Source organism: Centropristis striata, chromosome 17 (genome assembly GCF_030273125.1).
Source record: "Centropristis striata isolate RG_2023a ecotype Rhode Island chromosome 17, C.striata_1.0, whole genome shotgun sequence".
Classification (NCBI taxonomy): Eukaryota; Metazoa; Chordata; class Actinopteri; order Perciformes; family Serranidae; genus Centropristis; species Centropristis striata.
Genome location: NC_081533.1, coordinates 27,944,273 through 27,958,313, shown reverse-complemented (window position 1 = coordinate 27,958,313; position 14,041 = coordinate 27,944,273). Strand labels below are relative to the sequence as shown.

Genomic DNA, 14,041 nt, shown 5'->3' with positions numbered 1-14,041 from the left:
TAACTTGAAAGGTGTCCCCTTTTATGTGTTTTTTATGCACACTGTTCATTTCACCTTATTTGTTTCATAGCACCAACATTTTTATACTGTATATTCATATTTATTCTGCACTGGAATTCTATTCCACTCCTTAATACATACTCCTTCTTTAGACACTTTATTTTTTATTGTATTTTATTGTATTTTTATATTTTATTGCTTGAAGTATGCCTAGGTTGTTCTTTTTATTTAATTGTGTTGTTATTGTCTCTGTGTGTAATGCTGCTGCTACGCTGTAATTTCCCAGCTTGGGATAAATAAAGTCTATCTATCTATCTATCTATCTATCTATCTATCTATCTATCTATCTATCTATCTATCTATCTATCTATCTATCTAGTTTCTGAAAATGTGCTTGTTTAGCATATGGCTTAAACACAACCTTAAGTATATCGGCTCAAACATGGTTTAAAATGGTCTAAAAGCAAACCCTGACCGATGGCAGGCTGGTGGGTTTTAATATCGTCACTCTGTTAAAATAATCGCCTAACTATTTTTTTCAAGTTTTGCAGGAAACACAAAAAACTTCACCAAAAGTGTAACATATGACATTTATTGATCATTTCACTCTAAAAGGATGTAACAAAGGATGGCTATTGGCATAGTAATAACACTGTGTGTAAATTATGTAACTTAAGAGAAATAAATGACTTAGGCAATTTTTTGAACATGCCTTTGTGACTTAAGCAAGATATGGTAACACTTTATTTTGAAGGTGTCTACATAAGAGTTACACAAGCCTGTCAGAAACATGACATGACAAGTATCATGAGCATTAATGTTACTTCAAAGTGTCATTAATGTTCATGACACATCCCATGTCATGTTTATGACACGCTCATGTCACTCTTATGTAGACACCTTCAAAATAAAGTGTTACCATATCTTACTTAAGTCACAAAGGCATGTTCAAAAAATTGCCTAAGTCACATTTTATTTTGACTTCGGCATAATAAATCCCCGTAAGTCACACACTTGTCATAGGTCATTATCTTAAAGGGGTAAAATCACATGATCTGATCAACTGAGGATGTAGGAGATTTTACCATAGGTGGCCGGCGTCATGAGGATATGATTTTGGAAAAAAAAAAAAAAATTGACAAAAAATGACACAGGCGATTATTTTAACAGTGTGACTATATGTATATAATTATAATTTTTTATATTTTCTAAAAATTAAGTATTTTTTACTCCAGATTTAGAAGCTTGAACGCATAACCTTGTAAATATATGTTTAAAAAAATAAAATAAAAAATTGTAAATAAAATAAAAAATAAAAAACTTTATTTGTATAGTAGCGTACCTGTCATACATGAAATGTAATGTAGCACAAAGTACTAAGATGGGAAATAAAACACACTTAGTAATAATAGTAAAAATCAGATGATGATGATGGAATTAATAAAAAAAAGTTTGAAAAAAATTGTTAAATTAAAGATATTGAAACCAGTGCCCATATTTGTGCCATAAGTGGTGGAGATTTAAATTTTCAGGATGAAAAAAGAAAAAAACAAGGCTGTTTTGTCCACGTTTTCATTATTTGGGGGTTTATTTCAACTGATTATTTACAACATTTTCTATCCCAATGTAAAATCGTCATGTAATAGTATGTTGTAATAGTAATATAATATGTGTAATAACATTTACTCATGGATAGAATTGAAATGTCTGGATTGAATTTGAATACATTTCTATTGCTGAAGTGTTCCTGAGACCATGACGTCCTTTAAACAGTCATGTTGGTTTTAATGCGGTGCTGCCTGAGGGCGTGTTGTGTTGGATTAGTTGTCCACACAAGTTTTCTCAAAGTGTTGAACCTCGCCACGTCCTTGTTTGTGAAAAACTGAGTCATAAGTATGTTTTCATACCCAATCATGTTCAGCGGTTACCATACAATGAACCTGAAGAAAGTTCCAAACAGGTGTTTTCGTGAGATCTACAACTCTTACAGTCTTGTGTTGGCGCTAAACTAAATTTTTTTTTTAAACTTGTTGCCGGAATCAAATTCAGAATAAGCATACATTCAAACAAACCCATGAAGTTTATAAGATAAAACATTAAATATGTTGTCTTTGTCAAGATTTCAAGTAAAAATATGTTTGACAATTTGACAACTTTTTTGGAACCGGGGTTGTACAGAGGGTTACATTTTTGAAGCAATGCTTACATGTAATTTACCTAACAAAAATATATAGTATACTCTTATATTAACCTCCTGAGACCCTGCGTCCTCATATGTGGACATTTCATTTTAGGTTTTCTGGACCTTATATTTCATTCTGCTTAACTATAACTATGCACTCTAGAATAAGAACAATACATCAATCAGTGTAAAAATCAGATGGCAGCATCTTGGTGAAGTCAATTAACAGCTTTTACCCAGACAAAAGTGGACCAGGTACCAAAGCTGATCAGATTTTATGGCTAAAACTTGTGTATTTGTGCTTAATAATGTTTGTAGCTTGATATTCTGTGCAAGTTTGACTATTTTTAGCATTAGCAACAAGTTCCGACTCTGCTAATCAGGAAGTATTCATTTGAAAACGAATAGACTTTTACTATCATTCTTCAAATGAGAGGGTGTAAATGTAAGGAAATAAAAAGTTTTATTCACTGGTGAATTAATTGCTTTATACAGTAAAATGAACCCATTTTTTTTTTTTCAAAAACTAATTCCTGTTCAAAGACAATGCTTAGTTTTTGTATTTATCAGGTCCTACAAATCCAAAATATCTAGGAGAAACTAACAATACATACCGAACAAAAGCTTGGGTCTCAGGAGGTTAAATGAGATCTTCATTAAATTCATAAAGCATGGCCACTTCAACAGAGCTTTCCATCATAAAACAGGGGAGTCATAACTTCTGTCTGTTTGAACACAAGAGGTCAGTGTTGACCCTCCAAAGATCTCAACACAACAGTAATCACAGACTGCGGCTTTGTAAAAACTTAGTATTTTAATAAATATAAATATGGCAAAATACAAATGTACCTTTGCAACAACAAGGCAATAACAAAAATAGACATAACATTGTAAAAAATAGATAAAAATACATCTGGTTTGGTACTAATGCAGTGCAATGGTGTGTCAGACAACAATAAAGTACTTAATTAGTTAATTTTCCTTCATGTTTCTTTCTTTCTTTCTGTCTTATCAACCACAAACATTCAGAGAAATAAATAAAAGCAAACATATAAACTCTCAGTCGATCATGTTCCAAATGCCAGTCGTGGTGAATCTCTTCGGCCCAGTCTTCCTGTATTTAGTATAATATAAATAGGTTTTCAGTCCTGTGAGCCCTGCAGTAGGTCTGCTGTGGGCACCATGTGTGAGCAGCAGGAGTCAGACACAGTGGGATGAAGGCAGGCTTACTGTTGTTGAGGCTGGTTCAACTGGCCCATGAACAGAACAGCACCTGAACACAGGAAGCAGAACATTAGACTCTACACCTCGACTCAGCTCAGCTTGATGGCATTTTAACACTGGATTTCAAAATAAATCCAATCCAATCCCCTTTATTTATATAGCACAATTTTAGCAAACACAAGGTTTCCAAAGTGCTGCACAAACAATAAATACATAACACAATACAAAGAGATGTAGTAAACAATAGAAAAGTAAGATGCAATAAGATAAAATAAATAAAAAATGGGATAAAAATAAATAAAATAAAATGTAAAATGTACTGCCCGCACAAAATAAAATATGCATGAATACAATAAAAACAAAAAATCATAAAATCATAAAATCAACATAAAATCAACATAAAATCAAATATAGTAATAAAATAAAGTGTTATAAGAGTTGTTAGAGCCATTTTGTGCATTGTAGAGAAGCTGATAAATAATTCAGAATTGTATTTCTTAAGTTTATAGTTCTTTATTGAAGTTGTAGGAATGCCTATTGGTTCGTAGGAATTGCACTCTTCTTATTGGCTGAGATGTGTGTAACGTCATAATTTTTTTTTTTTAATATATATGTTAGGTGACCATGACTTAACCGAGATATTGTTGGAAGAGATATATACTCTACACCTCGACTGCTCAGCTTGATGACATTCTAACACTGGATTTCAAAATAAAGTGTTATAAGAGTTGTTAGAGCCATTTTGTACATTGTAGAGAAGCTGATAAATAATTCAGAATTGTATTTCTTTCCCTCTTATGTTCGAACTGTTCATAATGTTAATACATAAAAATGTTAAAAAATTGGGCCTGGGAAGAAAACTGATGTTGATGTATATCTATGGATACAGAATGAAAATCCTGATGGTTATCTTTTCTATGATTTAGTTTTGTTTTCCTTTCTTTGCTTTTACTATGTATCAGGAACCTGTACATATAAGAGAAATTATGTTTTGTTTTTTTTATAAGAAGGGAAAATATCCTATGTTGGATGTAACCTGATGGCCTCAATAAAGATAAATCAAAAAATAAAAAAAAGAATTGTATTTCTTAAGTTCATAGTTCTTTATTGAAGTTGTAAGAATGCCTATTGGTTCGTAGGAATTGCACTCTTCCTATTGGCTGAGACTTGTGTAACGTCATAATTGCTTACTTTGCTTTAATTAGGATTATGGAGACGAGGAGAGCACACTAGTTTTTGACCGTGCTCATAATTATTATTATTTTTTGGATTGCTGCAGTTTATTGTTTGTAATGCTCAAACGAAAGGTTTTCAATAAACCATAAGAAAGAAACTGCGGGATTTTTTCGGCTTAAGACACGCGTCAACTACATCCTCACGCTCCATAATTGAAGTGTGCGTTTCAAGTAAAACTAGACGGAGCCACACTAACAAGAGTGTTACCTGTTTGTTTGTGCTGGATGAGGAAGAGGAAGGGTCGGTCCAGAGTGAGCTCCTCCACCGCCATACGAGAAAACATCACAGCAGCTGAGGAAGGGAAGGAATGAAAAATAAGGTCAGAGTCTGTTTGTACCAAAGATATTCAGGAATATGTGCCATATATGCACAATATTATCCGAGACTTAAAATTACAATAGGCACAGGGCCACAAATAAGGATATGATCTCCGCCATAAGATTCATATAAATTCATTCCAACAAAATTTTCTTTGTTTTTTTTGTTTTGTACTGTAAGCAAAAATATCCTCAATATAGACCCTTAAGGAAATAAACGTCACCCAATAAAAAAAAAATTTAATAAAAAAAAAAAAAAATCACCTTGCCATTCACTTTACAAAAAAATTATTATTTTTTGTGTAAAAAAAATAGGAGAAAAAAAGGCATTTAAAGGATGAAAATTTGGAAAATAAATGAATATTTGGAAGCTATGATTGGGCCCGATGTTAAACTTAATATCGAACTTTATGGAAGAGACATGTTTCAGTGAGGGACTTGGTTAAAAAGAATAACAAATGAATTATATCAGGAGTTGCTGGCTTTGACCGCAGCTCTGCTAATGGGATAATTCTACTTAATTACAATTTCAAAGTTTCATATTCATAGTTCTAGCCATCATTTCATGGTTTGTTGTTTTTGCCGCAGCATTTCAAACAATCATCTAATAGTAGACCCTAATGCATGGCAGAGAAAATATCAAAATCCCTTTACAATGGCCATGAAACTCTTACGTTTGTGTGTGAGTGTGTGTGTGTGTGTGTGTGTGTGTGTGTGTGTGTGTGTGTGTGTGTGTGTGAGAGAGATTCAGTATTGAGCTTACCTGTTGCTGCTGCTCCTTTGGTCCCTCGCTCATTCACCTCGATCTTCACTCTCTGCAGAACCTTGGACACACACAGCCGCTCATCAGCTGAGGAGAGGAAACACACACACACATTAGTTACATAGTTCATCTGAAGATACTACACTCACTGTAGCATTGAACATGCATTTGTGATATGGTAAAGTAGGAGGTTAACTTTTAGTGTTTATGCCCCGCGAAAGTGGAACACCCTGCCTGACTCAGTTAAACATGCCACATCAGTAGCCATTTTTAAAAACAGATTAAAAACCAATCTTTTTTCAACAGCATTCGGTTGAACTGTGTACGTGTGGTTGTGGGAGTGGGTGCACATGTGTGAGTAAGTAAGTGTATGTGGTGAATATGGCGTAGCTTGTCTACCTGCACTCTTCAATTAATTTGTAATTGATTTTTTCTAATTGTTTGTTTTTGTTTGTTTTCTGTTGTCTTCTGTAGTTATGAATATCCATTGTGAAGCACATTGAGTCTGCCTTGTGCATGAAATGCGCTCTATAAATAAAGTTGAATTGAATTGAATTGAATTGAATTGAATTGAATTGAATTGAATTGAATTGAATTGAATTGAATTGAACTCACTGGTGATGCGTGTGAAGTCGGCAGTAGCCAGGTTGAACATGTCTCCCAGACCCATCTTGAGCAGAGCACTCTTCAAATCCACCTCAGAGTTCAGAGTAAACCTGCCAAAACACACATAAATCCTCAGTTTTCATCCTGGTCTATGAGGGTATTTCTTAAATATAATCCCATCCACTAACACACTGTGCGAGCCCGTCTCTCTCACCTGGGCACGGCCAGCTGTCGCTTCACACTCCTGAGCTCAGATCTCCATTGCTTAATCTTCTGGCTGCTCAAGTCTGCACTGAGCGTGCTCAGAGAAACTTCCGGCTCAAAGGGGGACACCAGGAGCATGCTCAGTGAGTCGCCCTCGTATGGGACTTCAATGACATCATAGTCCACGCCGTCGGCGGTGACAAACTCGCCTGTTGATTAAGGAAAAGGAGATTAATGTTATTTTTTGTGTCATGCATGCTGCAACCCTGGACCCATGCAGTTAAGTTACATGAGAATGTGATGACATCAGCATCCAGATCACCAGAATCACATTTAGATAAAGTATACTGGGTCAGTTTTCTGAATGTACCATAGTTGAAGCGGTTGGTGAGTCTCATCATGTGCACGGGGACGTTGCTGCCGTTGGCGCAGTGGAACATCCTCTCCTGTGTCAGTTTGGGGTCAAAGGGCACCTTCCACAGGCCCTGGAAGTGGAGGGCGTTAAGGAGGACCAGGCGGGTCGCATCATTCAGAGATCCAGATGTCAAGAACTCAGGGATGGAACCTGCAGAAGAAAAGAGGTCACAAAGGAGTCAAAAGATGTTCGAGCCGAGGCCACCTCAAATGTGAGATTTTTTGAGAAACCTGCAGATGAAATGCTGTCAGTTAGTACCTGCAGTGTGGTCTGAGACCCAGGAGTTGATGATGCCGACTGCCTGGTCTGGCTTGGTGAAGTCCACCTGGTTGGGGTGGGTCTGGAAGGCCTTGGCCAGGGCGCGGCGGTATCCTTTCTCCAGGCTCATCTTCCTCTCCACCATGACCCCGCTGGCTGTGTCCACGCCCTCCTCACTGGACAGATCCCGCTGCAGCAGGCGCTGCTGCCGGGACATGCCTCGCTCTGCAGGAGAGAGGAGAGAAGGTTTGTTGTTATGGTTACATCATTGATTACATCATGAGACATCATTTTATTATTGTTTTGTTATCCTGTATACTGTTTTTTGGTGTTGCTTTAGTATGGCGGAGGGAGAGAAGCTGGCAAAATATATATATTTTAAAGATGAATTAATTAATTTGCTATTCATTGGACAAATGCTTCTTTCTTTCTTTCTTTCTTTCTTTCTTTCTTTCTTTCTTTCTTCATTCATTCATTTGTTTATTCATTTATTTTTTTTAATGCCTAATTTTCCATTTTAGTTATTTGTTATTATTTTTATTTTTATTTATTTTAAAATAAATTTAAGAAAAAAAAAAAAAAAATCAACCCATTTAAAATCAATAATAACAATAAATAAATGTAGAAATATATTTAAATAAACAAATTAAAGCCAAAATAGATTTAAAGAATGAATCAAAAATACATGCAAAAAAAAAAAAAAAAAGATGGATAATTAAACAAGAAAGTAATTAACCAGGGGATTTATTTTAAGTAAATGAATAAAAAAGCAAATTAAAAATAATTGTTTATTTTTCATATTTTGTTTTCTACACTAAATGGCATTTTTTCTTAATTTCTAGAGTATTTTTTTCAGAATTTTTTTTTTTTTACTTTTTCAGTTCCCTCCTCCATACATTGGTTCCATTCCCTAACTGAATCCTGAAATCATAATTATTTTAATGTACGCGTCATTCACCTTGCAGAGAAAAGCCCATGGCAGCAGTTAAAGCCTTGCGGGTGTTTCCAGCAGCACCGAGCTGAGCCATGCCCAGGACGGAGGCCACGCCGTACGGAGACAAGGCCACATTCTTGTCTGCAGAATCCTGGGCCAGCTGTGAGAAGACCTTCAGGCCAAAGTCAGTCTGTTTATCCTGCAGAGAGCCCAGCCCCACTCTGCTCAGAGTCAGCAACAGGAAGATATACACGCAAAGCATCCTGGGAAAGAGAGAAGAGAGGAGGTGTAAGTTTGATTTGTGGTCAGTTTGAATTTAGACGCTTGAATCTGGCATTCGACGTACAGATCGTCTCACTGGATGGATATCATCAGACACAATGTTGCCCAATATGTTCTTTAGAAATAAAGAAACTGTTGGGAAACAATGCACCCCACAGCAGTTAGTGAGTTTCTGTTTCTTGTTAGGAAAGAACAGCTCGCAGGTGTTTTCAATCAAACTCGTAGCCAAGAAAGTTTTGGAGCTTCCAGAAAACTAGTGAATCTTGGAAGCTGCTCAAAGATGCAGTGAGGATTTTTTTTTTTAAATTAACTAAAAGGCATTTACTGTGCTAAAGTATTCATAAAGATAAAGAACAATGAAAAGAATGTAGAGAATTAGAATAAAAGAATAAAATTCAATTTTAAAAATGTATTTTGTTTTTCCTGACTGATTATTATTAGTATTATTATAAATGACTTAGTTATAACAAGAAATATAATAATAAATAAAATAAATACAAATTCACACAAACTGTATAAAAATAATAGCACCATCAATAGAACAAAATAAAATGAGCAATACATAAAAAATAAAGGGTAAAAATGAAAACAATAAAACTATTGCGGTGTAAAGAAAGATAAAAGGATCGCAAGAAGTTTAGATAATAAAGGTGTGTTTTCAGAAGAGGCTTGAAAGAAGAGATAGACTAATTCATCTTTATCTCTGGAAGGTTGTTCCAGAGTCTGGTGGGCATGATCACAAAATATTGCTTAGTGGGATCCACTAATGTAGTTTAAGCACTTTTTAACCCATTGACGCCTAAAACTTCCTGTAAAACCTCTGGGCGATTTTAAAATCAGCCCCTAAAACCTGAAGTTTTTCTGGAAATTCAACAGAAGTGTCAACGCTTAGATTTTCAGCCTCTGTAGCAGATAGAAATGAAATTCAAAAAGTATTTGAGAGCTTATACAAATACTACAAAACGACGTATCCGCTTGTCAGGCTTCAATGGGTTAATTGTTAAGTAACCCTTTACATTTTGTCAAGGCCTGAATGTATCCTGTGACCTTGCAAGAACATGGTATTACGTGTGTGACTCATGCTGAATGTGCGCATTCACATCTGTGTGTTAACTGGAAAATGTGTGTGTGTGTGTGTCAGAAACATTGGTTTTCCACTGCAGGCATCAATAATGTAAACTGTGAATACAGCAGCTTTACAAACTGTAGCAGCAGCAGCAGCAGCAGCGTCATAGGACCGCTCAAAGGTCAAAGGTCAGGGCTGTGACCCTCAGCTTCTGTTTGCATTAGCCGTCACTTCCGGCTCTGAACACACACACACACACACACACACACACACACACACACACTTCACTGCTCACTACAGAGAACTACACACAGCTTCATCCCAGTCTGGCCTCCTAAAATCATGTTCCCAAACCACAACAACTGAAAATGTATATATTTTAAAGATTAATTAATTAATTTGCTATTCATTGGACAAATGCTTCTTTCTTTCTTTCTTTCTTTCTTTCTTTCTTTCTTCATTCATTCATTTGTTGATTTATTTATTTATTTATTTTCATGCCTAATTTTCCATTTTAGTTATTTATTATTTTTATTTTTAAATAAATTTAAGAAAAAAACCCAGAAAAAAATCAACCCATTTAAAATCAATAATAACAATAAATAAATGTAGAAATATATTTAAATAAACAAATTAAAGCCAAAATAGATTTAAAGAATTAATCAAAAATACATGCAAAAATGTAAAAAAAAAAAAAAAAAAGATCGATAATTAAACAAGAAAGTAATTAACCAGGGGATTTATTTTAAGTAAATGAATAAAAAAGCAAATTAAAAATGATTGTTTATTTTTCATATTTTGTTTTCTACACTAAATGCCATTTTTTCTTAATTTCTAGAGCAATTTATTCAGATTTTTTTTTTATATCACAACAACTGCATTGTCAATTGAGTTACGGGAAACTTATATTCTCTTGGATTCCTTGCATAACGTTCTCAACGTGCGTCACATACGTAATGTCAATTACATAGCAAACAAACCATTTTCCTAAACCTAACCAAGTACTTTTTAAAATCAATTCACAATGTTAACCACATGTTTAAAATTGCAGTCGTTATCCAGCTTGACATTTACATTTATGTATATAAGTCTGCATAGGCATACCAAAAGTCAACGCTAACTTATTTTAAGTTATGTTCATGATTTAACTTGCATCACATAGATATATACTACTTTTTGTACTTAACATTAATTACACAAAACATAACTATTTAAATCCAAATCATAATCTTTTCAATTCACAACATTAACCATGTGTTAATAACGGCAACTGTAATCCAGGAGAAAATCCATTATTTGAACTTTTTTTTTCACTGTACGGAATAGTATTTTTGGCACTCAGATTGTACCTATAATACAACCTCAAATCAAGTAAAATATAATGAAAATTATTTTAAAAAAGCCCTAAGTCCCAAGAATTTGGGCAGTTTTATTAAATCATAGAAACATGTCCACAATATTTCTTGAATCCTAGCTATCAAGGATGGTACTCTCTTCCTATTTGTACCCTCTTTTCATGTTGTAGTCCAATATTGCTCAAAATCTAAAAATAAATAAATAAAAAACTACAGGTTTGTACTTAATGCTGTCATTTGAACAAGGTCACACAACCATGTTATTATTATGTTTATCATATAACTTCAGAAACTAACACATTCATGAAAACTGGCAGTGATCGCCTGCGGTTTCTCATGATTCTATTACATAAAAAATATGAAAGAAAGTTCGTATTACATTTATATTTGTAATTGAAAAGTTGTTCAGTGCAGTTGTAGTTCTTACCTTGTGGTTGAAAAGTGTCAGATATGGTTCAGCAAATCTCAGTAGTTTCAGCTTCAGTCTGCTGCTTGAGTGTGAGCAAATGAATGAGTTTCTTTCTCTTTATAGTGTGGAGCTGCATGGTGTGAAGCCCCGCCCCCCACCTACGCACACATGCAAACACACACAGAAGTTATTAGAGAGGATGATGTCATCTGACACTGTCTGGACAGGCTTCCTCTTCATGAACACACACATCCACGCTCCCTCCTCCCTCTCGCTCTCTTCTCTCTGTCTGTCTGTGTCTGCTGCCCAGAACATGACAGAGCACATGGAAAGTCACTTAACTGTTTTCTCTGTCTCATTCAAACACACACACACACACACACACACACACACACATTCTTATACTTCTGTCTTTGTGAGGGCCCTCATTGTAATAGTAAATTCCCTTGCAAGGTTATAATAGTTTTAATTTTGTTGTGAATTTTTGTTTTCAAATTCAGTTAGTTTCAATGAATTTTTAGAGTGAGTTTGCTAGTTTTAGTTTAATATTTATTTTTTTGAAATTATAAGCTTTAGTTTAGTTTTTATTAGTTGTAGTTTTTTGTAATGGGGTATTTGTTGGGTGGGTGATTAAAAGAGGTCACAGTAAATGTTGCCTTTGTTTCCTTTGTCTGATCCATCTTCATTATGTAAAACAAAGATGAACACCAAAGACATTTTCACTATAATTTTAGTTAGTTTTGTAACTTCACAATACAGTTTCAGTTAATTATCATTATCATGTAACCTTTAACCCTTAAAACAAAGTCTGAAATCTAAAAAAAGCCTTTAAAAAAGTGAGGACCTGGTCCTCACTATGTAGGAAGAACAAGAACACACACACACACACACACACACACACACACACACACACACACACACATTCTTGTACTTCTATCTATGTGAGGGCCCTCATTGGAACAGTGAATTCCCTTGCAAGGTTATAATAGTTTTGGATTTTTCATTAGTTTTAGTTTTAATTGCGTTGTGATTTTTTGTTTTCAAATTCAGTTAGTTTTAATTAGTTTATAGAGTGAGTTTGCTAGTTTTAGTTTCGTTTTTATTAGTTTTAGTGTTAGTTTTAGTTTTTTCTAATGGGGTATTTGTTGGGTGGGAGATTAAAAGAGGTCACAGTCAATTTTGCCTTTATTTCCTTCGTCTGATCCATCTTCATTATGTATGAAAAAAGTTGACAAAGATGAAAGTAAAGGACATTTTCACTATAATTTTAGTTGGTTTTAGTTAGATTTGGAACCACACAATACAGTTTCAGTTAATTATCATTATCATGTAACCTTTTACCCTCAAAACAAAGTCTGAAATCTCAAAAAAGCCTTTAAAGAAGTGAGGACCGGCCAAAATGTCCTCACTTTGCAAAAATGTCCTCACTCTGTTGGTTAAAAACGTGTTCTGGTCCTCACTATGTAGGAAGAACAAGAACACACACACACACACACACACACACACACACACACACACATATCACTCTGGCATGTTCAGGAGGAGACATGCATTCAATTTGTGTTTCCCCTGAAGAAAATGTCCGTGTGTCTGTCGGCCTGCAGAGGATATGAGAGTCATGTTTTCTTAAGTTTGTTTTTGTTTTGATTACTTGTGATCTTGATGCAACCATGCAGTGTCTTTCCATTGTTCATTAAGAATTCCAATGTTTTCCTAAAGCTCATGACACGTACAACTAACCATCTTATGAGAAGTGACAGTATAACCTGTTTTTTTTTTTTCCTAATGCTAAGTGTTATATGTTTATATTTAACCATTTATTTCTGTATTTATTTGGGCATTATTTATTATTGGATTAATTTATTTCCGTTTTTAATTTTGGAATTTATGCAGGGATGTCTTAATTTATATCTCTATTTATTTATGGATGAAATTATGAATGTCTTAATTCATATCTCTTTTTATTTATGAATGTCTTGATTTAAATCTCTATTTATTTATGGATTAATTTATGAATGTCTTATTTTATATCTGGATTTATTAATGGATTTTTTTAAATGAATGTCTTAATTTATTCCTCTATTTATTTTGACATTATTTATTATTTAATTTATTTATTTCTGTATTTTTTGGCATTATTTAATTTGTATGAATGTATTCCTGTATTTATTTCTGCATTTATTTAAGAATGTCCTAATTTATTTCTGTATTTATTCTGGAATTATTTATTATTGTATTAATTTATTCCTGCATTTATTTATGAATGTCTTAATCGATTTCTGTGTTTATTTATTTATTTATTATTTATTATTAAACATTATTGTTTTTATTGTTGAATTCATTTATTTCTGTATTCATTTATGCACTTATGTATGTATTCATTTATTTCTGCATTTATTTATGATTGTCTTAATTCATTCATTTATTTATTCATTTATTTATTAATTAATGCATTCATTTATACGTCTTTGATTCTCAAAACCATGTTTTTAGAAACACAGATTTTAAACATGTATATTTAGATCAACATTATGCCAATTTTACTTTATCTATTATTTTATCTTTATCTATAACTTTATGGAGTGCTCAAACAGCTTTAGTCCTTGTCAGTGGTGGAAGAAGTATTCAGATCCCTCACTAATTACTAAATCATTAAACTATTAAGTAAAAGAAATAATACAACACTGTGAAATGACTCCACTACAACAAAAAGTCCTGCATTCAAAACTTACTTCAGTAATAGTACAACAGTATAAGCATCAAAATGTATTGGTGATGGATGATTTCATT

The 14,041-nt window shown here is 33.8% G+C and overlaps 1 protein-coding gene across 2 annotated transcripts; it reads right to left on the bottom strand.

The window, feature by feature from the left end:
- Window positions 1-2,986: 2,986 nt before the first annotated feature.
- serpine1 (serpin peptidase inhibitor, clade E (nexin, plasminogen activator inhibitor type 1), member 1) lies at window positions 2,987-11,555 on the bottom strand. 2 transcript variants are annotated; one of them, XM_059354987.1, is made up of 9 exons: window positions 11,270-11,555; window positions 8,164-8,402; window positions 7,206-7,430; window positions 6,903-7,097; window positions 6,543-6,741; window positions 6,338-6,438; window positions 5,723-5,809; window positions 4,850-4,933; window positions 2,987-3,455 (listed from the first exon to the last, which is right to left on the bottom strand). In XM_059354987.1, exons 2-9 carry the CDS (start codon window positions 8,399-8,401, stop codon window positions 3,409-3,411), a joined length of 1,176 nt encoding a protein of 391 aa, XP_059210970.1. In that variant the 5' UTR covers window position 8,402; window positions 11,270-11,555; the 3' UTR covers window positions 2,987-3,408. The 2 variants fall into 2 exon arrangements, with proteins under 2 accessions (XP_059210970.1, XP_059210971.1); XM_059354988.1 differs by lacking the exon at window positions 11,270-11,555 and having other exon boundaries at window positions 8,164-8,714.
- Window positions 11,556-14,041: the final 2,486 nt, after the last annotated feature.

Excerpts from the sequence above, each read along its gene's own strand:
- serpine1 (XM_059354987.1), bottom strand. The coding sequence starts at position 8,401 with ATGCTTTGCGTGTATATCTTCCTGTTGCTGACTCTGAGCAGAGTGGGG. Across the intron at positions 7,431-8,163 it reads CATGGGCTTTTCTCTGCAAG|AGCGAGGCATGTCCCGGCAG; the intron begins GTGAATGACGCG and ends TCTCTCCTGCAG. Across the intron at positions 6,742-6,902 it reads CACCAACCGCTTCAACTATG|GCGAGTTTGTCACCGCCGAC; the intron begins GTACATTCAGAA and ends CTTAATCAACAG.